At 51.7% G+C, this 22475-nt stretch overlaps 7 protein-coding genes and 1 pseudogene across 7 annotated transcripts; 6 read left to right on the top strand and 2 right to left on the bottom strand.

Moving 5' to 3' along the window:
- Positions 1 to 254: 254 nt before the first annotated feature.
- On the top strand, positions 255 to 1046 carry SAPIO_CDS4073 (annotated as a pseudogene; the record flags this gene model as incomplete).
- A 337-nt stretch (positions 1047 to 1383) lies between these two features.
- On the top strand, positions 1384 to 2466 carry SAPIO_CDS4072 (uncharacterized protein; the record flags this gene model as incomplete). Its single annotated transcript, XM_016786720.1, has 5 exons — positions 1384 to 1403; positions 1481 to 1622; positions 1687 to 1895; positions 2003 to 2355; positions 2417 to 2466. 5 exons carry the CDS (start codon positions 1384 to 1386, stop codon positions 2464 to 2466), a joined length of 774 nt encoding a protein of 257 aa, XP_016643696.1.
- A 346-nt stretch (positions 2467 to 2812) lies between these two features.
- On the bottom strand, positions 2813 to 3785 carry SAPIO_CDS4071 (Uncharacterized protein; the record flags this gene model as incomplete). The annotated part of the gene is made up of 2 exons (XM_016786719.1): positions 2813 to 3474; positions 3530 to 3785. 2 exons carry the CDS (start codon positions 3783 to 3785, stop codon positions 2813 to 2815), a joined length of 918 nt encoding a protein of 305 aa, XP_016643695.1.
- A 408-nt stretch (positions 3786 to 4193) lies between these two features.
- Positions 4194 to 5400, top strand: SAPIO_CDS4070 (uncharacterized protein; the record flags this gene model as incomplete). Its single annotated transcript, XM_016786718.1, has 4 exons — positions 4194 to 4205; positions 4401 to 4503; positions 4575 to 5008; positions 5104 to 5400. The coding sequence occupies 4 exons, from the start codon at positions 4194 to 4196 to the stop codon at positions 5398 to 5400; spliced, it is 846 nt and encodes a 281-aa protein (XP_016643694.1).
- Positions 5401 to 6903: 1503 nt separating this feature from the next.
- On the top strand, positions 6904 to 9591 carry SAPIO_CDS4069 (uncharacterized protein; the record flags this gene model as incomplete). Its single annotated transcript, XM_016786717.1, has 2 exons — positions 6904 to 8305; positions 8540 to 9591. 2 exons carry the CDS (start codon positions 6904 to 6906, stop codon positions 9589 to 9591), a joined length of 2454 nt encoding a protein of 817 aa, XP_016643693.1.
- Positions 9592 to 11341: 1750 nt separating this feature from the next.
- Positions 11342 to 12355, top strand: SAPIO_CDS4068 (Cytosolic Fe-S cluster assembly factor CFD1; the record flags this gene model as incomplete). The annotated part of the gene is made up of 2 exons (XM_016786716.1): positions 11342 to 11374; positions 11441 to 12355. 2 exons carry the CDS (start codon positions 11342 to 11344, stop codon positions 12353 to 12355), a joined length of 948 nt encoding a protein of 315 aa, XP_016643692.1.
- A 3151-nt stretch (positions 12356 to 15506) lies between these two features.
- Positions 15507 to 17242, top strand: SAPIO_CDS4067 (Uncharacterized protein; the record flags this gene model as incomplete). The annotated part of the gene is made up of 2 exons (XM_016786715.1): positions 15507 to 15621; positions 15732 to 17242. The coding sequence occupies 2 exons, from the start codon at positions 15507 to 15509 to the stop codon at positions 17240 to 17242; spliced, it is 1626 nt and encodes a 541-aa protein (XP_016643691.1).
- A 1357-nt stretch (positions 17243 to 18599) lies between these two features.
- On the bottom strand, positions 18600 to 22319 carry SAPIO_CDS4066 (Linoleate diol synthase; the record flags this gene model as incomplete). The annotated part of the gene is made up of 4 exons (XM_016786714.1): positions 18600 to 19155; positions 19218 to 21257; positions 21313 to 21536; positions 21606 to 22319. 4 exons carry the CDS (start codon positions 22317 to 22319, stop codon positions 18600 to 18602), a joined length of 3534 nt encoding a protein of 1177 aa, XP_016643690.1.
- Between the last annotated feature and the right edge of the window lie 156 nt (positions 22320 to 22475).

Genomic DNA, 22475 nt, shown 5'->3' with positions numbered 1-22475 from the left:
CCGGAACCGCCAGTTCCCGCCAGGGAATTTCCGAAACGCGGGCATCCATCAGTCCCCTTTCCAGAATGTCGGAATCCACCATGATAAGTTAATATAGGATAGCCACTCACAATTTGGATGATCACACGCAATTTTTTTGGCCTCATTCTCCCTGTTGTGAGCTAGGAACGTAGCATCAATAGAGAATCCCTCTCAATACTCATCAAACACCACACCACAAACCTCATTGAATTTCGAAAGAGAAGGAAGAAAAAATGCATGGAAAAACTGCATTAATCTCCGGCTCGTCAACAGGCATCGGCGCCGCCATTGCAATTGAGCTCTCATCCCGTGGAGCAAACATCGTCCTCAACTACCCATTCCCCAACCTCGAGGCCGAATGCAACGAAGTCGGCAAGAAGCTCAAAACACCATGGATAGCAGTCTGCGCCGACCTCGCCACAGTTGATGGCCCCGGGAAATTAGTCGAAGCTGCCGTGGCTCGCTTCGGCGTCATCAACATCCTCGTCTACAACGCAGCCGTCGTTCCTCACGCTCCGACATGGAATACGATGACGAAGATGTGGGACGATACTTACAACTTGAACGCTCGGGGGACGTTTCTTCTAACCCAGGCAGTCTTGCCTCATTTACCGCCTTACAAACCCTCTTCGCCTCCTTCAGTTTCGGGCGTCAAGGGCGGCTCCAGAATCATCTGTATAGGTTCTGGATCAAGCCGAATTCCGCAGCCGGATCTTTTGGTGTACTCGTCTACCAAGGGCGCACTAGAGGCTATGATTAAAGTGTGGGCGAAGGAACTCCCGCCTAAGTATGGGTGTACTGTAAACGCCATAGCGCCGGGTCCTGTCAATACTGAGACATTCCGGAAGGGGGCTGGAGACGAGCTAGAACATATCATGGCCGAGTTTGAGAAGGATACTCCGTGTGAGGGTAGCTTGGCTGATCCGGAAGATATTGCATGGGCCGTCGCCTGGCTTGCTGATGACAGGTCAAAATGGGTTAATGGAGAGTATATCATGGTCAATGGTGGTCTGGGGATGATATAGCATGATAGATGCTTTAACATATATACCCGCTATTAACAACGAACTGACAATTTTGAAACCAAACTTTGCCTTCTTTCCAGTCCCCAGATGGTCGCCCCCTAGGTAGTCCGCGTTGTGTTCCCCCTAATCTCTGTAGCATTCCATCTGCCAGGGATACTCCTTTACGGCCGCTGAATGGAAGAAATTACTCAATTCCCTGGCTGGAGATCCGGCCTCCGGGCATGAAAACGTACCGTTGGACCTTAGTGGAACATGCGACGGCTCCCGATGTACCCGTTCTCCGCCCTCTTGCCTCCGCGGTCCGCGGATACCGAAGTCAACCATCACCATAGACAAGATGCGAATAAGTACGAAGTCGTAAGCAAAAGTTCAATATTCTCAGCCTTCTGTGCTTTATTTGGCAAGTCCTGCTCCATTTACTTAACTGATTTTAGCAGCGTAATCTGTACCAGCTCCCGAGCTCTTTCCACCATGAGCGTTGTGACCGTCGCCGGCGGTCTAGGTGATGTTGGGCGCACCATAGTCGAAGAGACTTTACGAGGCATGAAGCATAAGGTCTACATATTAACCAGAAAAGTACAGTCCAAATGACTTTACGAATATATCTTATTGTTAATTACGCTAACCACACACATCTTAGCCGAACGCAAACGCAGCTCCAAAAGAATATCCGTCACATCTACCTCGCCCTGTCGAGATAGATTATTCTTCAGTCGACGAAATAGCCCAGTGTCTGCGCAGACTTAAAGTCGACACCGTCATATCGACGCTGAATCTACACTGGGCAGGGGCTTCAGACTCGCAGATCAACTTGATTCGAGGCGCCGCGGCATCAGGGGGGGTGACGAGGTTCATACCGAGTGAATTCAACATTGACTATCATGCTCCCCAAGATTGAGCCACTTCCCAACTTCTTGCGAGGTCCACACTCAGAAATCTAACAGAGCTTGCCCTAGGTCCATGCCGTACGGTCCTCGCGAGGAATTCCTCCGTGCCGGAAAAGAGCTAAAGGCCCACCACAACTTGACATTTGCTCTTGTGAGGTGCGGATTCTTTATGGACTACTTAGGTCTCCCCTATGCTGATACGAATCTCCATCCGCTTTACTGTTTGCCCGACCTTCCAGCCTCCAAAGCGGTCATTCCGGGAGAGGGGAACGGCCATGTCGTTTTCACACATACGCGAGATGTCGGCAAGTTTGTCACAGAGTTACTTGGTCTCGAGGTTGAGAAGTGGCCAAGAGAGGCGACGATTTCAGGAGAGAGAATTACTTCGAATGACCTCGTCCAACTGGCAGAGGATGTTACAGGTATCTTCTCAATGTATATCTCCATTGTTGTTCCAGCCGCTAACTCTCTTTCTGCACATAGGAAAACAGTTCGATAAAGTACTTCGAAAGTTTGGAGAGCTTGAGATCTAATGTCGTGAACGAGCTACCCTCTAACCAAGCGTGCTATCTATATTTCCCTGGTGGTCGAGATGATCTCAATTCGGTCATATGCCCTCAGATGGTGGGAATGGCAACCGGCGTTTTCGACATTATTGGCGTAGAATTGACAGCTTTGTTCACGAACATTGAGCCGATTCGACTCGGGGCTTTCCTTCGAGAGTGTGTAGATAGGCAGAAGAATGGTTTTGGTCATCTCTAATGGAGTCACGCGTTCATCGACAGACTAACAAGGAGGAGGCACGCCGTCTATCTGTTGGCTGTTCGAGCCTTCTTAAAATGCTCTGCTTTCTGTTATCTCGAATTATCCTGCTAAGTACTAAGTCTTTCCCAAGCTCCCGACGTTAGCTTCTGTTGGTGGGGAGTATTGGTCCATCAGCCACTTCTTCCAAGCTGCTTTAACTTCTGGATACCCTTCCTCTCCAAACTTCTGCTCAACTCGCTCTCTCCATTCTCGTAGAGATGGATCATCCCCATGCACTTCCGGCCATGCAAAGTCCATAGCCCATGAAACCCCAACTTTCGTTCTTATCCACGCCCGCGGAACGAACGCGGCCATCTCCCAATCGATGATTCCCATGGTGCCCTTCTCACCTGAGTTGACAACGATATTGTAAGGCCCAAGATCGCTATGCCAAAAGTAGAACGTCGAACAGTCCATGCCCAACTCGCTGCAAGGCTTTTGAAGGGCTTGCGGATTGAAGTTGTGGGGTGAATGGAGCAGATCTAACCATGTATCAGGAAACTCTGCACCATCGATTCCGGTAATAGCTTCGGAGCGCCAGGCTGACAACTCCTTGCAGATATCAACAGTGCGGCAAACATAGTGCTGCTTCTCGTCCTCATCCATCGTCTGCCAAGCGTCGGAGAGAACTTGGCCCGGCACGCGAGTGACCCAAAGATAGCTCCTGTCATCCCCTTCGGTATAGTGCAAAACCTTGGCTATAACGAAGCTGAGACTTTGTTGCTTAGCAAGCCATCCTAACGTGACGTGTTCTTTCGTGGTGTCCCTAAAGTCCTGCGGTGTGAGTTTGACCTAAGGCGTCGCCGAAACTCCATACCGCGGATGCATCTCCGGCGTCGTGGACCTGGCGGATATGACTATCGGAGGGTAGAGGTCCAGCTGGTGGCAGCGGCGAGGTCGCGTGAGAGAGAGAGTACCAGAAGCCGTCGCTGTCCTTCCACAGATACTCAGCAGGAGGGGAGGATCGTCGACGGAGAATTGACTTGTCGCCGATGAGCCATGAGTTCTTGTCGAGTTGTTTGACTGATTCACGAACGTGGGCGGCCATTGTGGCAATATGTGGCGGTATTCACCTGAATATCAGCGGAGAGGATAGAGGGACAGGGAACGTTGGGATAAACATAAAATAACTGCAAGAAGATGCCCGCTCGGCCAGGGCAGGCTCTTCTGGGCGCCGACTTGAAGAGTTTGTGCGACTCGAACAACACAGACTCCAGGGAACTTAAAGCCTATTGTTCAATCCATCCGACATCCGTTAGTTCTGCCAAAGGGCCTGCAGCAGTTTCCCAGAGCTCCAACTGTTAGGTTAGCTATTAGCCGACCGAGTCCTGTTCTGTTCCCGCATTATAAATTCCAACTGCTAAGATAAATAAATATATGTATATGTTTCCAAAATCTTATAATATAATTTATAAATTTGAAGTGAGTTTTCCAAAGGGGACATCGTCCACCCAAGATGTTGAGGATGGTACGGGACATACGTATTTATCAGAGCCGAGCAGCTTTTGCTCTGGTTGGTGTTGGTTGGGCCCCTCGGGTTGGTCACGGACAGCGTTTCGACATCCGTGCGATCCACGCCTCCTCCAACTTAAAAAAACTCCGTCTACTCTAGTGCTTGGTCTCCCTTTTGGCATCGCGGATCTGAGACATGCCCCAAGAATAGTTTTTTGGTAAGGGATTTTGCCTCGGATTTATGGCCGGCGTGGCTGCTATATTCCTGGCTCCTCACCTGCTGCTTGACCTCAGTATCCTCTCCACGGCTCGCAGTAAGGCGAAGGGTAATAACTGCTCATTTATTGGACATCTTGACAAAGGCTAACACGCTGGGCCCAAACAGCTAGGTCTGGCATTATGCAACATCTCGACAGCCGAGAGTGGCTTCAGAGAGGGCGGGAGGTGACAGACGACGAGCTCAGTCAGGGCGGGGATCTAACGGGGCACACCCATTCCAAAAGGAAAATACTGAAAATAGACTCGACAACGGTGGTGAAGCTCTCGCCGAATCTTGACATGGCCGAGGTTGACAATCTCGTATTCATTCGCTCTCACACCACGATACCGGTCCCTAGAGTATTGAACGCCTACGAGAAGGAGGGATGTCGGTACATTGTCATGGAGTTTATTGATGGAGAGAATCTCAAGGGAGTCTGGCCAAAGCTTTCCGTTGAAGATCGTGAATCCATATGCTCCGAACTACATGAGTACCTCTTTCAAATGCGCAACATCCCGGCACCAGAAGCCTTGATCGGTTCTGTTTCGGGCGGCCCAGCCGTCGACAGGCGCTCTGCGGGATCAATAAAGGGAGGATCATTTGCCTGCGAGGAGGAGTTCAACACGTGGCAACTCGAACAGCTGCATGATCACAGCCTGTTCACCAGGATATTTACGAAGCCATGCATCGGACAGACCACGAGATTGTGTTCAGTCATGGAGATCTTGCATTTCACAACATATTGGTTCGTGATGGCCATATCGCCGCCATTCTCGATTGGGAATACGCCGGATGGTATCCCGAACATTGGGACTTTTGCCAGTCCCTCCAGTTCTTTGGGGGGATAGACGAGCACTACCAGTTTGCCAAGAAGGCGTTTGGCAAAACATATCTGAGCGAGGCTTTAATGGACATGTGGTTCACTCGAGGGGTCAAGCATGGCGGGTGGTAGGAGAATGGGGCTGTTTATCGGTGCCTGCCAACTCCTTCGTCTCTTCTGGAAAGGACAGGTGTTTGACGGTCCATCATCTGCAACGCTCTTTCATCCGTCTCAGACAAATGGGAAAGCTTCGGCCACTCAGGTCCAACTGGCAACAAGCCGACCGGGCCGCCAATAGTAACAGCGTCTAGAGACACACCAACGAACACCAAAAGGAAGCTCCTATTGGATCAGCAACATTGGAGTGATCGATTGTGATGTCCCAACCTGCAGCTCAGCCTGGCACAGCCTGGCTACCTCTCGGATTATAAAACGGAGTGGTGGTGAAGTGCGAAAGGCAGGAATCAGGCAGCCTTAACAACCTCCACCTTGCCATTGTTTTCCACATCTTCTCGCGATCCATTTTGCGCAACTCCAATCTTGCTGCCCAACTTATACCGGGGCTGCGAATGTTGCGCGGGGACGAACATGGCTTGCCGATTCCGCCACGAACCTGTTCCTGAAACTGGATTGACCATTCTATTTGAGCCTGATGAGCCTTCGATTGAGTAGGTGTTGATCCTCAACCACTCTCTGCATTAAGTGCTAAGCAAATAGCATCGTGTTTGTCCATGGCTTCACTGGCCATCCGGAGCGGACATGGGCGCATAGCAAGGGAAATGTCAAATACAGTCATCAGTGCAGCGAGACCGATGAATCCCCCGGGCTCCCTGCTAAGAGGACGAAACTCAGTCGACTGTTAACGTCTCGAAATGACGGCGCCGTTTCCCAGGCTCGAATCTACTGGCCACGAGATCTGCTTCCAGAGACTATCCCAACTGCGCGAATCTTAACGTACGGCTACGACACGCATTTGTCGCATGTCTTAGCCCCTCGGAATAAAAGCACCGTTTACGAGATGGCATGGGACTTTTTGGTGGAGCTTGAAGCCAAACGTCAATCAGAACCATCACGACCACTTATATTTATTGCTCATAGCTTGGGAGGCATATTTGTCAAAGAAGCATTGAGACGGTCCGCGAGCTGCCGGCCACATCTCCCCCGCCCGCAATTTCATTCTATTTTTACTTCCACGATTGGAATCATCTTTTTCGGCACGCCTCACGGTGGTGCGGATCCTCGAGGACTTCTCGAACGTATCACCGAGAGATGTGTCAAGGCTGCTGGTGTCACCGTCAACGAAAATGTCATCAACACACTGCTACCTTCGTCAGAGCGCCTTCGGGAATTAAGGGACGAGTTCGACCCTATAATCCGCTGCCAAAATTGGACAATACATTCATTTCAAGAGGCAATTGGTGTTCAGTATTTACGTGGTGAAAAGGTACGATACAATATCCCCTCTCCCTCTCAATATATATTGATTATTAGTAGGTTGTCGAAGATGGATCATCCTATCTCCACCTTCCTGAAGTCGAAACGACACAGCATATCGTGAGAAACCATATGGAAATGTGTCGTTTTACGGGACTTGACGACGTTGAATATGAAAAAGTCGAAGTCGCACTTCGTAGAATGGCCCGCAGTGGAATCGCACAGCAGTCGCCAGCCAAGGCACCGCGTCTAAGTGACGGTCAGAAGAAGGCACTACTAAATTCACTCAGGTTCGGCCAAATCGATGCTCGCCAGATGTCCATCAAAGCTGCACATCATAAAACGTGCGAATGGCTCCTGAAACAGTCGGAATATCTCGACTGGCTTGATATTCGGAGGCTTCCCGATCACCATGGCTTTCTGTGGATCAAGGGAAAGCCCGGCGCTGGGAAGTCGACGCTGATGAAATTCGCCCTTGCCAATTCTCGAAGGTTTATGAGGGACACAACCGTTATCTCCTTCTTCTTCAACGCCCGAGGGACTACCCTAGAGAAGTCGACGATCGGGATGTACCGGTCATTGCTTCTACAGATCCTTGAACAGCTACCGAAACTTCAGGACGTTTTTGAGTCAGTCGGGTTTGCAAATTGGAATATCAGTAGCGGTCATAGTTGGAGTATTGAGTCACTGAAGGATCTGTTTCAACAAACTGTTCAGTCACTCGGCCAGGGCGTTGTGACGTGTTTCATCGATGCGCTGGATGAGTGTGACGAAGATCAGATTCGTGATATGGTGGCATTTTTTCAGCACCTCGGAGCCATTTCTGTCCCAGCAGGAATCCGGTTCCAAGTCTGCTTTTCAAGCCGACATTACCCTCACATCACAATCTCTCAAGGGCTTAGCTTAGTCCTCGAGGGCCAGGAGGGACATAACCAGGATATCACTGACTATGTTGACAGCGAGTTGAAAATCGGCCAGACTGCACTTGCGAGGAAAATTAAAGATGACCTGCGAGAAAAATCATCTGGAGTTTTCATGTGGGTTGTTCTGGTAGTTGGGATGCTCAACAAGGAGCATGATGCGGGCCAGCCTGCACGCCGTCTCCAGCAAAAGCTTAACATGATCCCTGGTGATCTCCACGAGCTTTTCCGAGATATTCTAACGCGAGATGGTTCTCGAAACAGAGAGGACCTACTTCTTTGTATTCAATGGGTTCTCTTTGCCCGCGAACCACTTACGCCGGAACAGCTATACTTTGCCATTCTCTCGGGGACCGAACCCGAGGATATGCTGGCGTGGGATCCAGATGAAACGACTATGGACACGGTTAAAAGGTTCATTCTCAATTCGTCAAAGGGACTCGCTGAAGTCACGACATTCATTATACCGACAGTCCAGTTTATCCACGAATCGGTGCGAGACTTCCTTCTGAAGGAGAATGGCCTGGACGAAGTGTGGTCAGATCTGGGGAAGAACTTTGCAGGCCAAAGTCACGACCGGCTGAAGCAGTGCTGCTTCAGGTACATAAACGTCTACGTCGAAGCCTGCCTAGACATCGGAGACCCGCTTCCCAGGGCATTTTCCACTGCAGACGCAAGTCATTGTAAGGAGGTATCCGAGCAATTTCCGTTTCTACGATATGCTGTAGATGATGTTCTATGGCATGCAGAAGCAGCGCAAACCGCCGGAGTCAACCAGCGAGACTTTATTTCGACATTTCGTCTTGCAGATTGGTTGAAGCTCCGCAACATTATTAAGAGAGATCATTCCCGTCTATATACTCGATTTACTCGATATACTCGATATACTCTAAACACGAGCTTCCTCTATGTATTAGCAGAACTTGGCCTACCTGCCCTTATTGACATCTACGGAAATGTCAAAAATGGCTTTGTCGTTGAGAATGAGCACTACGGAACCCCGATTTTTGCTGCGTTGGCCCATGGAAATCATTTAGCAGTTGCCAGGATATTAGAAGGTCTAGCCGGCACCGACAAACATTTATCTTCACTTTGCACCCAATGGAAATTTGACCCTCGGGAACTCTCTGCTTTTCGCAACTTTACCTTTGCTCAGCGCCGGCCTGTTCTTTCATACCTAGCAGAGAAAGGTGCTGAGATACTATTGGCTTTTGCTCTGGCAATGGACCAGGTCGACGCTGATGTGAAGGATGAGAGCGGCCGAACGCCACTTAGCTGGGCTGCCTCGAGCGGCCATGGACACATTGTTAAGGTCCTTCTTGCCACAGGCCAGGTCGATGCCGATTCAAAGGATAACAACGGCCGAACGCCACTTAGCTGGACTTGTTCGAGCAGCAATAGACACATTACTAAGGTCCTTCTTGCCACAGGCCTGGTTAATGCCAATTCAAAGGATAACAACGGCCAGACACCATTTAGCTGGGCTGCTAGACGCGGCCATGAAGCCGCCATCAAGGCCCTTCTTTCCACTGGCCAAGTCGATGTCAACTCGAAGGATAACAACGGCCAAGTTCCACTTAGCTGGGCTGCTAAACATGGCCATGAAGCCACTGTCAAGGTCCTTCTTGCCATAAGCCAGGTTGATGCCGATTCAAAGGATAACAACGGCCGAACGCCACTTAGCTGGGCTGCTTCACATGGCCGTGAAGCCACTGTCAAGGTCCTTCTTGCCACAGACCAGGTTGATGCCGATTCAAAGGACAACAACGGCCGAACGCCACTTAGCTGGGCTGCTTCGAGCGGCCATGGACACATTGTTAAGGTCCTTCTTGCCACAGGCCAAGTCGATGCCAACTCAAAGGATAACAACGGCCGAGTTCCACTTAGCTGGGCTGCTAAACATGGCCATAAAGCCGCTGTCAATGTCCTTCTTGCCACAGGCCAGGTCGATGCTAACTTAAAAGGATAATAACAACTGAATACTACTTAGCTGGGCAGTTGAATATGGCTGTGAAGCCATCGTCAAGGTCCTTCTTGCCACGGGCCAGGTCGACGCTGACTCGAAGGATAACGACGGTCAAACGCCAGCTAGCTGGGCTGCTTTGAAGGGCTATCAGGCATTGTGGATCGACTACGATTAGGCGCATAGAAGAAGCTTTAAATATCTTTCTACTTTCTAATGTCTTTAGAGAAGAGGGTTTTAATGGAAAGACTTATTTTTCTGCCACCTCAGTTCTAGAGTTTTAGTTGGAAGCTAATGATTTATTAGAAACACATGACGAAGGTGCGAATGTCGGCGCTTGGATGTAGGACTGATTCCTTCAACATACCGCGAGGTACTACGATGTTGGCAGCTCCGCAATAAACAGGATGCCGGGATTTCAGAGGCTGGGTTCCACTATTCCTCAATTGCCCGACTACGCTTCGTGTTCCGCCAGATGTAGAGGATCGTCCCACTTTCAGCCTCTGATACCCTCTGATACCACTGCCTCATCAGACAGCTAAGATGTTGTCCCTATACATCTGCTTCATATAGAGACGAAGCAGGGTAAGGTTGTTGCCGGGGTTGGAGAGGGGATGAAGGAAAAGATAATAACGAAGGATGGGTATGTAGAGGAGTAAGAGGATCTGCTTCGTACTTTTCTAGCGCTTGTTCTGGGATGGGTTGTCGATTACTGGACTTGGGTGGTATGTCTTGAAATACGAAGTTGGAGAAAACAACAAACTGGTTATGGTTTAGGATGTAGGTACATTAAATAGCCTGGCTGCTGGAAATGCGGCACGTCAGTAGAGCACATTTCTCCTCGTTAATTGCCATCATGTTAGGGCCCGCAGGACTTGGTTACCCTTTCACGCAAGTCACTGGAGAGCTGGACGCAGTACAAAGGTACAGTTCCTGATCCTCACACGGCACTGAGCATTGGCTGTCAGCGCCAGTAGTGCTGGGATATCCATCAATAGATACCGGATACCACACTCACCGCAGATGTCAGAGGCTGGGAGGGTTTTTTTTTTTTTTTTTTTTTTTAAAAAAAAAAAAAGGTTAGACGAGCTGCCGAGATTAAAGAAAATAAGAAGAAGAAGAAGAAGAAGAAGAAGAAAAAAAAAAAAAAAAAAAAAAAAAAAAAGAAAAAAAAAAAAAAAAAAAAAAAAAAAAAAAAAAAGGAAAGAGAGAGGGAGGGTGTTCGATTAAGCAAATAAACTAGTAATTTGAATCGAATACTTCATATTTATCACACCAATCTAGAGTACAAGCTTCAATTGCACACGCTGGCCGCCAAACTTCAGTAGGACTCTGACTAAGCAATTTTCTCCCCCATCGACTAAAATAAGCACCCGGAAAGACGGTCAATAGAACAATTGTAGGCACAACCAGTTTGTGGCAGGCCTTATCACTCCAGGCAAGTTGCAGTGTCTGGTCATTGTGGTTGTGCACTGTATTAATTGTAAATAAACGAATCTTGATCTCAAATTCCAATTACTCAGCATAGGGGGAGCAACGCACTTCAACATTCATCAACATTTATGTCCCCCTCGACTCTATATCGCTATCATTTCACGCATAAAATCCCTCAGGATACCCTTGAAGACGCGTTTACTGGTCGGTATCCTCGACCTTGATTAGTTTGAAAAGCTCTGTCTGCCGTAAATCAACTTTGAGTGAGATCCTCTTCCAGCGACTGCCCCACTATAAGCCAACCAAGGATCGACGAGCAATCATGTCAACGACCAGGGTCAAGCATATCGTCCTGGTACGTCCCAACTTCTCACTAAATAAGATTGGCCCCGGTCATTTTCCTCTCTAACAAATTCCACAGATCCTCTCGGGCAAAGGCGGCGTGGGCAAATCCTCCATCACAACCCAGCTCGCACTCTGCCTCTCTCTCGCCGGCCACTCCGTCGGCATCCTCGACGCCGACCTCACAGGCCCCAACATCCCGCGCATGCTCGCCATAGAAGATGCCAAAGTAAGACAAGCACCGGGCGGCTGGCTCCCCGTGACCGTCCACGAAGCCGACCCATCCACAGGCAAGGGCCCCCTCCGCGCCATGAGCCTAGGCTTCATGCTCCGCGACCGCGGCGACGCCGTCGTCTGGCGCGGGCCCAAAAAGACGGCTATGATCCGACAGTTCCTATCCGACGTCCTCTGGGGTGAGACGGATTACCTCCTCATCGACTCGCCGCCGGGCACGAGCGACGAGCACATCTCACTTGCTGAGACGCTAGCGAACAATGCGCTGCCGGGTCAGGTGGCGGGCGCGGTGGTCGTGACTACGCCGCAGGCCATGTCGACGCAGGATGTGAGGAAGGAGTTGAATTTCTGCTCGGCGACCGGGATTAAGGTTTTGGGGGTTGTGGAGAATATGAGCGGGTTTGTGTGCGAGAATTGTGCGGACTGTAGCGATCTATTCGGGTCTGGGGGTGGGAAGGAGACGGCGGAGGACTTTAATGTGCCGTTTTTGGGGTCAGTGCCTATTGATCCTCAATTTGGCGAGCTGGTTGAGTCTGGGAGGAGACCTAGGTATCCGCAGGGAACGATGGCGAATGGAAGAGATATAGGGGTTAAAGAAGAGGGTGTCACAGCAGAGAGCCTGGAAGGTGAGGTCAAGGATGATGTGGAGAGCAGAGATCCTACTCTTCTGGCGGAGAGGTACAAGGATTGTTACTTGTATCACGTACTTGGGCCGATTACAGAAAACGTTATAGAGAATGTAGAAGCCGGCACAAGGTAGTTTTCCAGGAGAGGGGTGCAGTCTCCTCCTGCAAGATATACATGAGCATACTGCATGACCTTCCTCACCGGTTGCTGTCAAGCCGCTACGTGCATCGTTGCCCAGGACGGGAGACCAAGAGGCCGTTCAATACGGGCTCTCTTGTCTTTGAAAGCAATATCTTTACAGGTCCACCGGGTGTAACCGCAGACGGCGTCTCCAATATCTCACCCACCCACCACCACATGAGAAGGTTGTGCTGCTTCGTCGGCTGCCTCCCGATAAGCCGGCCCTTTTTCTTCTACGGCGATAATTTCCCGCTCCTTTCCACGACTCGATATAAGCGAGTCGAGAGTCAAGGCCGCTATTTTATTTTCCTTTTATTTTTCTCCCTTTTTCCTTTCTTTACAGCGGCCGAAGGTGTCGATGGAGACCAAGAAGGAGGGGACCGAAAATGACGAGTGCCGTGCAGGCGCGCACTACATCCGGTAGAGCACAAGATCACCCGATGTAGACGATGAAAAACATTACGAAGTACCTCAATAGAAGCATAGAGGCACAATCAAAGTCGAGACGGGCCACGCGGAGAATCGGACAGGAGTCCCCAAATATAATCTGCATGCAGGAGAGAGTGTCGGAAATTACTCAAGTCTATCCGTACAAACAATCAGCGGTTAGGGACGGGGCGGGATGAGTTGAGGCCCTTGAGGGTATTGATGCTCTTCAGTCCAGTCCACGGTTGGGCATACCTGACTGGGAATAGCGGGAGTTACATGGGGTCTGAAAAACGCACTTTAGTTTATACGGAGTCGACACACAGGAGGAATGGCCAGAGAGGAACGGGCTCGGGAAATGGGAGGGCATCGCAGACGATGACGTGCGTTGCTTAACGACCAAATGCAGCATTTCATTGATTTTGGGGAAGGGGGGTTCAGAATTGCATTATGGTCTACAGACAACCGTCGCTCCTTGCGGGTGTCTTGGCGCAGGGTTCGCGGGACTTGATGTGCCCTGGCGCCACCAAAGCAGGGGGATCGAGAGGGGTGAGTTGGATCGAGTCCGGGGCGGCTTCGGGACAAGCTTCATTGCTCAATTCATCATTGATCAAGGTTATACTTTGTACCATGTACTTCATGACTGGCGGGGTTTGGTGCGGTCGATTGGGGTTCCAGGCCCTACGAGGCATGGGGGGAGCTGTGAACCACGAGGTACCGAGGTACTGATAACTGGGTTGTTCCGATGTTCTTTCCAACTCCTCGTTCAACATGTGGATCCCAGTTGTCTTGACTGGATTCTCTCCGTCACAATGATCCAAGACATGACTAAGAGAATGGCTGGTTGTGGTGTTTCTCCATCCATTGTCAACTTGTGATCTAAGTCAAGAGACATCTACTAACGACACGTCTATTTGGAGAGCGCCAATTGGAACAACCTAGCGTAGTGCGAGCCTGCGGAGCAAAGTGTACGCTACATTCGTACACGACGTTTTAAGCTCTTGAATTTGTGTTGGGCACATGAGGGGAACATGAACTGAACCGTGTCCCACTACGTCAGACCTTGCAGGGTGGGACATGAGCATGTACAAGGTACGATTGTACCAAGATTGGTGATGCCCCACTCAACTCAATTCGCGACTTCCGAGGACAAAAAACCACACAGAAAACACAAGGAAAGTTCGATTGAATGCGGGTTGCCGCAGGTACCTCGTACATGTATTGATAGTGTCAACGAAGGAGGGGCACGACAAGAAAGGGAAAGAGCGAGAAGTACGAAAAAAATTGCAATTCTGTTGCCCGCGAACTTTTTTCCACCGCAGCAGCCAAAAAAACCCCAACCCCATCAGCTCCCACTCCAGTCCTCCCACAAACACCTCTCTTCTCAATTTTCGTTCTGTTTGTAATGCCCAACTTTATATCTCTCCTCTGATATCATAGGGAGATCCAATCCCTCTAAACTGTGTCCAGCGACTTGGCCACCTCAAGCCGCACCACCAAGAACGATCGTCCGCGAGTAGTGCCATCCTAGGGCCGAGCCACCAAGGCCCGGCCGAACCCGTTTTTACGTTTCTTACGTACGCAGAGCAATACCTCACACTTCTCAAAGAGATTACGCCTCTTGACTCCCAACTCAATTCCAAATTTCTCCCTCTAACAACTTAGCTGCTTTAACCTTGCCCTCTTTCTTCGTCCATTGCATCTTCAACTTCATCAATTCCACTCTATAACTTCACGTCTACCCCACGCTTCTTTGCCATATCCACCGTCTCTTGCCGTTACTCTTCCTGCGACCCTCGAACGTACGTAGTGTCACGAGACCACCCACTCCTAGAGTCGAACTACTCCAAACAATCGGTCCGAGACTGGCCTTTATGAGCCCGAAGGATATCATTCGATTCCTCTCCAAGCCTCGCAAGTATGCATTCGCCTTGCGCTTTCCTGAAACCCGCCTTGCTTCTCCTTCTGGAAGGACCTCTCTTTAAGGCACCTTTGGTCCATTCCATGAAGAGGCCAGAGTTGTCATGGCTCGTGACAGGTGCTAACCTCTGCAAATCATAGGCCTCGATAGCACCCCCTACACAACCTCAACACTTAGACATCTACCTCCCACAGTTCTGGCTGGACCTTCTGTCAAACACACACCGCATAAAACACACCCCACGCTCGTAGCTCTCCACCCTCCAAGAGCTCACCGAGTCTCACCCAGATAGCCTCGTCTGCTGGGCCCGATACTCCACCACAGGTATCGGTTTCTGCAAGAGCGAGGTCGCCGAAAGCGAGTCATCATTCCGTCGTTCAGAGTCGTTTTCCTACCCCTCCGCGCCCGGCCACCATAACGTCCCTTTAAGAGACGTTAAGCTACCCATCGAACCACTGCTGCTGGCACCGCCAGCACTTACACAAAACTACGCCTCCTGTGGGCCTGCTCTCTCAAACGGACCCCGCATAGTTCGTTTGAGCGGCAGCTAGTGCTCCGCGGAACCCAAGAAAGGAGGATACGTCCTCAATCTGAAGTCCCCGAGTCTTTTCGATTTTTCGATTCTACGCCGACGCGACGAGAATAGCTCTCGCCTTTGTTCAATAACACCCCTTCTCCGAGCTTCTCAGTATAATTGTATTGCTGAACGGTCCCGCGTCCGCTTTTACATCGATAGTCGAAGAAACCTGCTGCAGAGATGCTCGTCATGCCAGTTCCTAGCAGCTACACCTTCTCGCCTTCCCAGGCAACTCCTCACCTGACCATCAACCACGATGTCGCTTCCGACCTTGACTCAACCCACGCCTTTGAAGGTTAGTGTCCTCATTGCTCACGGCGTCACCCGATTCAGGCGTCAATCCGGGAATTTCGAGGGGAGAGAGACAGGAAGAGAGAAGAGCTAACACTGTCGATTCTTGCTTAGGTCCTGAGAAGCTTCTGGAGGTCTGGTTCGCCCCAAGCCCTACGTCGCTCCCTCCGAGCGCCCAGCCAACCGGCTTGAAGGCAGTCCCCGCCAAGACCTGGGAGGCCATGTTGGACATGGTCAATTGCCAAATTCTGTCCGTCCTCGAGTCCGACCGCGTCGATGCCTACCTTTTGTCCGAGTCGAGCATGTTTGTCTTCCCCCACAAGATCATCCTGAAGACATGCGGCACCACTACTCTCCTGCTCGGTCTCCAGCGCCTGCTGCATATCGCCGCGGCCGATGCCGGTTTCCCGTTCCACAACGCTAAGTGCGCAACGGAGATCAAGGCTGCGGCCACGCCTTACAGATTCTTCTACAGCAGGAAGAACTTCCTCTTCCCCGATAAGCAGCGCGGTCCCCACCGAAGCTGGAAGCAGGAGGTCAAGTTCCTCGACGACATGCTGGATGGCGGCAGTGCCTACATGGTCGGTAAAATGAACGGAGACCATTGGTACCTCTATCTTACGTCTCCCTCGTTCGAATTGACCCCGCCCAGGACTCCCGATGAGGAGCTCCCCGAAGCATTCAACGGTGTTATCCGCGCGACCAAGATCCCCGCCGGAACCACCACCTTCATGCCTTGCTCTGCCGAAGACATGAATGACGAGACTCTGGAGATTCTCATGACCGATCTCGATCCGGAGAATGCGAAGCAGTTCTATCTGTCACACGCGAGTGCGGTCGCCTGTGAGAGAGATGCTGCGCCGAAACCACGTCAGAACGGCTACACCAATGGAACAGCCAGCAAGGAGTTCGATGATGTAGACGTTTTCAGCAACGGCTGCGAGTCTGACTTGCACGACCCAGCCCAGGCCGATGCGGAGCCCGCCGCTACCACCGAGGGCCATGCACTGGGAACCGTGGTCTCTGAAAATTCCGGTCTTTCATCCGTTTACCCCACCTCACTGTATCCCGATGCCAGAATCGATGCCTACATGTTCAGTCCCTGCGGATTCTCCGCCAACGGCGTCATTCCCGCTCCTCGCCATGTGGATACGGAGGCGGGTGTGGAAGTGGGTGCGAGTGAAGGTTTGGTCAATGGCGATAAGGGCGAGAATGGCGAGCATGTGGAGTCTGCGCCTTCCGGGCCTGCCCATTATTTTACCGTCCATGTCACTCCCGAGCCTCACTGCTCCTTTGCATCGTTTGAGACCAACGTCCCCGGCGAGCCCACCGGACGAAGCACGACCGAGATTATCGAGCACGTTGTCAACATCTTTAAGCCCGGCCGATTCAGTGTTACGCTCTTCGAGGGCCATGGCAAGCGCGAGAACGCCTTCGTCCAGGATGACGAGGACTGGGCGGCTAGCCGTCGCAAGCACATCACGCGATTCCTCCAGCCCGTTCCCGGCTACCGACGAGTCGAGCGCATCGTCCACGAATTTGACGACTATGACCTGGTCTTCCGATACTACGAGCGCGACGGGTGGAGCGGCATCGCTGGCACCCGAGTTGGTGAGGATGATTGAGAGCCAAATCGGGTGCCTCGATTACCTGTTTGTGTTGTTTTCATGTTGATCTACCGTCTGTCGCTTCCGTTTGTTTTAAGGGTGAAGGGGACCTGGGCTCCCCCCTTCAGTTTGAGACGCGGGCCGCCCACTCACTGCCTCCGGTCACACATGGTCAATAATGGGATACTGAAAAGTGACGTGGGGATGAATTGTTACTTTCTTGACGCTCACTGCGGTCACCATTGCACAGGGACGTGTTTAGTAACTGTAGCCGGTTACACTTGAGAGATGTCTTGCTTAGCAAGTTGACCGAATCTTAATATTTTATTTATCATTAATGTCGCCGGTACCATCCAGTACAAGTCCACGCTATTCTCTGAAACCTAACTCGACAACTTCCCTTGTATTAACTTCAAGAATAGTCCGTACGGGTCTCACGATTCTTAGGTCACTCATCCCTATCCCTCACCTCGACAGACTTCATCTCCATCCCAGACAAGTATCGAACGGCCTACGCAGTAGCCAGAGCCAATCGAGAAGTTTTTTTCTCTAAACAGCAGGCAGGAGACCGTAGATGCTGCAACCTACCCTTTTTGAAATCCGCACGTGAACCAAGAAAACATCTGTCTTTAAGAGATGCAAATTCATATGCAAAGAGAAGAGAGTGCAAATGAAGGGAGTGCTTTATTTCTCGATAAGAACAGTGCCCTCATCTTAAAATAAAAATATATAGAAATAAATAAAACAGAAGATCGAAGAGGAGAAAATGGGGAGACAGACAGGGAAGAGAAGGGGAAAAAAAAAAAATGGAAAAGGGGTAAAAGGGCAAAAAAGAAGATATTTTGAATATCTATGCACTAGCCCGGAATCGAACCGGGGGCTAGTCGAAACTTGTGAATTACATGGCAACGACCAATTTTACCACTAAACCACTAGTGCCTCGATTGTTGAAAGTCCTCCGCATCAATCTGAGCTTTACGAGTAGACTCACACGTCGGTGGATTATCACGAAGCAGTCCTCTTCACATTTGGAGTATGAAGTGGAAGGAAGAGCGAAAATAAGAAAAGGAAAAAATAAATAATTAAATAATTAAATAAAATAAAATAATAAAAAAAAGTTAAGTTTATTAGGTCTGTCGTTTATCAAGATTAGCAGGCGAACGGCTTCTCCTCTCCGGTCCTACCCTCAAGGCGAGGTCGAAGCGAAGATCACGATAGACCAGACACTTCTTCATATGGTCGATTACAAGGCAAGTGTTATCCAATTTGCAGACTTCCTCTACTACGACATACAGCACAACAATCTCAGGCGAATCGAGAAAGAAGGCACAATCTATCCAAGCTTCACCAAACAGAAACCCTCAGGCCCTGACCCTCACTCATCCCACTCAACCTTCATAGTCGTAGGAACAGGCCAATACCCACTCTGATCAGCAAGCATATAAACCCTCAAGCCCGACCACGCACCCTCCTCCGCCTCCCTCTCCCTCTTCCCCTTAACCTGGCCCTTCCACTTCCTCGCCGGCATACTCTTCATGTGTCCCCTATCCCCCTCCGCCCTCCTCAAGTTCTTCAGTCCGACAATCTGCTTGAACAGCGCTGTCTGCGCCACGATGCTGAGCTCCATGCCCGCGCACTTGTGCGGCCCGGATCCGAAGTGGATGTACGACGATATGGGGCGGTCGAGTTTCACCTTGTCGGGCTCGGGGAAGATGGTTGGGTCGCGGGAGGCGGAGGCGAGAGAAAGGAGGAGGCGGTCGCCCTTACGGAGGGGGAGGTGGAATTGTGTTTGGGAGGGTGGTGTGAGGGGGTTTACGTGCGTTGGGTCGGAGGGGTTGGGGATGGCGGGGACAGAGTCGGGGAGGGAGGTGGCGGTTTGGACGTCGCGGTAGACGGCGACGGTGCCGCGGATGCGAGACCCTTCGAGCATGCTATTCGAGGTGGTTAGCATTCTTCATGTGTAAGTTATCGTTTTAGAGACTGGGCGACTTACTACTTTGTAATCTTCAGATCGGCTTCGTCAGTGTTTTCATGCGCCAGACGATACAGCTCCTCAAGATGGTGCTTATTCTCCTCCTCCAGATAAAAATCAAGACACTGCGCCAACAACGCCGACTGATTCGGCACATTCGACGAAATAAACGGCAAAATCGTGCCCCTCACACACTCCTCCACACTCTTATCCTTCTCCAGCAGATGCCGAATCAACTCATGTCCGTACCCCGCAATCGCCGGGAACCCCTCGCCGCGCCAGTATCCCCGGACGCTCTCGACGGCATCGGTGACGATGCCCACCTTGTCGACGGCATGCGCCGCCACTATGACCAGGCGCTCGAGCTGACCCGCGAGTTCCTTGGCTACATTGCGGACCTGCGAACTCTTGGCTATGTCGGAGTCGAAGAAGATGGAGGAGAAGATGGCTGTTGCGGCGAGGTAGAGCTCCTGCTCTGTTAGCACGCCCCAGGGGTTCTCTTCGATCTTGATGGGGAGGTTGAAGAGGGCGGCGCAGAGGCGTGTGTTGGCCAGGTTGATGACGTCGCGGACGATGTCGACCTCGCGTGCGTGCGTGCCGGGCTTCTTCTTTTCTACCTCAGACGCCGTCTCCCACGTGTAGCTGTACTTCTTGAGAAGGACCGGCACCATCTTGCTGTAGAACCGCGAGACTTCCGATTCCCAAGCCTCGGGTCCGTAGAGCGCGTCGAGGACAAGATTGCGGCTCTCAGCGTTAGCTCTTTTATCGCCGGCCAAGCAGAACGTGGCACCGGGCGCATGACCGTCTTTCTCCGTGAGGAAGCGAATGGCATCGCCCCAGACGACGGTGTAATCCTTCTGATTGCCGAGGACCTTCTTAACCGTGTCGTACGAACGCACTAGAATAAGGTCGCCGACAGGAGAAGGTCGGTCCCACGAATACAGATGATCCTTGTGGATCTTGGCCAGGAACTTTGCGTTCTCCGAGGGCACCGTGAAGGGGAAGTGTGCGTAAATGCTATCGCGGCGGAAATGGTTCGGGAAGGCGCGGAACACGAGCTTGTAGATGACGTGGCTGTTATTGACCTTGGCATCGTAGCTCGCCTCGTTGAAGCCCCAATTCGTGAGGTGTTTCGGCGTGTAATCAACTGTGTAGAACCTGTCTCCGCGCACGAGCGCAACGGCGTCCGAAAGGATAGCCCTGCTCGTCGTAAAGTTGACGCAGAGACCGCTGCCAGGGTCGATGGGCGGCTTAGCCTTTTCGATTACGAGGCCGGGATACAACTCCACCGAGTCGGGGGAGTCATAGAGGTTGCGCAGCTTGGTGGCGACTTCGGGATCGGGGTTGATGTCCTCGAAGGTGCGGTGGCGCGTGAGGCCGAAGAACTCGCGGAACTCGTTGAGAGTCGCGACGTTCCATTGCCGAGCCTGGATGATGCCCAGGATCTCGACGTGCTTCAGGACGGGCGGCACGCGGTTCGCGCCAAACGAACCCGCTACGTCCTCGACGGACTCGAACCAGACCTTGACGAGATCATCGTCGGGGAGGCTGCCGTCTTCCTTGCGCTTGATCTTGTGGAACTGGCGCTTCACGGGGTCATCGTCGAGCGCAGCCTCAAACGAATGCAGCTTCCCGAGGAACTCTTCGAACTTCATGGCCTCGGGGTCATCCGTCCCCAAGATCTCCTTGAACGCGTCGTTGGTCCATTCCTGGTCCCGTACCGAGATGGCGCTGTGCCAGCGGTAGAGGAAGTTGAATTCGACCGATACCTGGTTGCCTGTGGCCTCGGGCGTGGGCTTGCTGAAGATGTTTTGGCCGTCTTTGATGCGTGGGTCGAGGGCCCAGGCGGTGTCGGAGCGGTTGACGTTGAGGATGGTGCGAACGTAGTCGCGGAGGATGATGTTGACATAGAGGCCACAGGTGACGAGACGGCCTGTTTGGAATAGGTCTTCGTCGTATTTAGCGAGAGCGGCGGCGCGGAGGGCCTCTTGTGTAGCTGCATCTTTGCCTTTAAGTTCTTGGGCGGTAGGCTCCTTCTTGAAGCGGCCGCCTTCATTGATTCTAGTTTGAGGGGTTAGTTAGGAATACTTCTTGGCGGACGTGAACTGATACTTACGCTGCGAGCTGGGTTACCACGTAGTTGTGGAACCTGTTGAACATGATGATGAGCACACCTACGCCGGGAGGGAAGCCGTGGACTCTCTTGGACGAGAAGGAATCTGGCTTCAGTCTGCCGGCCTCCAAGGCGCGGACTGCAAGCTGCTCCTCCTTATTTCGCCCATAGAGAGGAGCAAGATCAAGGTACGAGGAAGTCAGGTTGATGCCACTCCTCTTTCCATCCTGCAAGAAAGCGTACCGTTAGTATCGGCCGAAAAGGGTTTGCTCTACCCCAAGAAGGTATAAACTCACAGATTGAAAGATATCATGAGTGATAAGCGTCGCCATATAGAACAACACACTCGAAATCCTATTCGGATGCTCCTGGAACCCATCCCCCCTCCTCATCAACGTATCAAAAAGCAAACTCGGCTCCGGCGCATCCGGCCTCTGATACGTCATCGGCGGCGTAGTCCTCGCATACGGCGTCCCCGCGGCGCCCAGCTGCGGCATATACGGATTATTATTCGACCCGTCCGCCTCACGATACTTGAACTTGTCATCCAGCGTCGTGAGCACAGGATGCTGCAGCGAGTTCCAGAGCTGATGAATAAACCCGCTCTCGAGCGCCGCACCCTCCCGCGAAGACGGCGGCAGCTTCGACAACAAATCCACGATCCGCTCGAGGAGGAGCTTGCTATCGTCCTGGACGCCGTGGACGGCGGTGTGCAGGAACTCGAGGAGGGTCTCGACGTCTTTGAAGCCCATCTTTTGGAGGTCCTCGAGGATTCCCGTCGTGGCGGTGGCGTCGACGGTGTTGCCGGCGGTGGAGTAGGGGGTTTCGGGGATGGCGGAGAAGGAGCGCAGGATAGCTTTGGCTACCCAGGAGAGGCGGGTGGAGAGGTCTGGGGATGGGGGGGATTTGTTGGCGGAGGAGGTGGTGGAGGGGGGAGCATCTTTGGCTTTGCCATTGGAGCCCTTTCCGTCCGGGGAGCCGCCCAGCAGGTCGAGGAATTTATCAGCCATGGTGTTTGGTTATGTCTGTATCAGGGTCGGGTGGAATATTGATTTCGAGAAGTAGCAATGGCAGCAAGCACCAGGGAATAGCTGGTGAGGTCTTGATGGTTTATATAATGAATAAGACAAGACAAACGGAGCAGGACAAGTCACGGTCCCAAAGCA

This window comes from Scedosporium apiospermum (assembly GCF_000732125.1).
Source record: "Scedosporium apiospermum strain IHEM 14462 chromosome Unknown SEQ_SAPIO_0090, whole genome shotgun sequence".
Classification (NCBI taxonomy): Eukaryota; Fungi; Ascomycota; class Sordariomycetes; order Microascales; family Microascaceae; genus Scedosporium; species Scedosporium apiospermum.
This window is presented reverse-complemented; position numbering and strand designations above follow the sequence as displayed.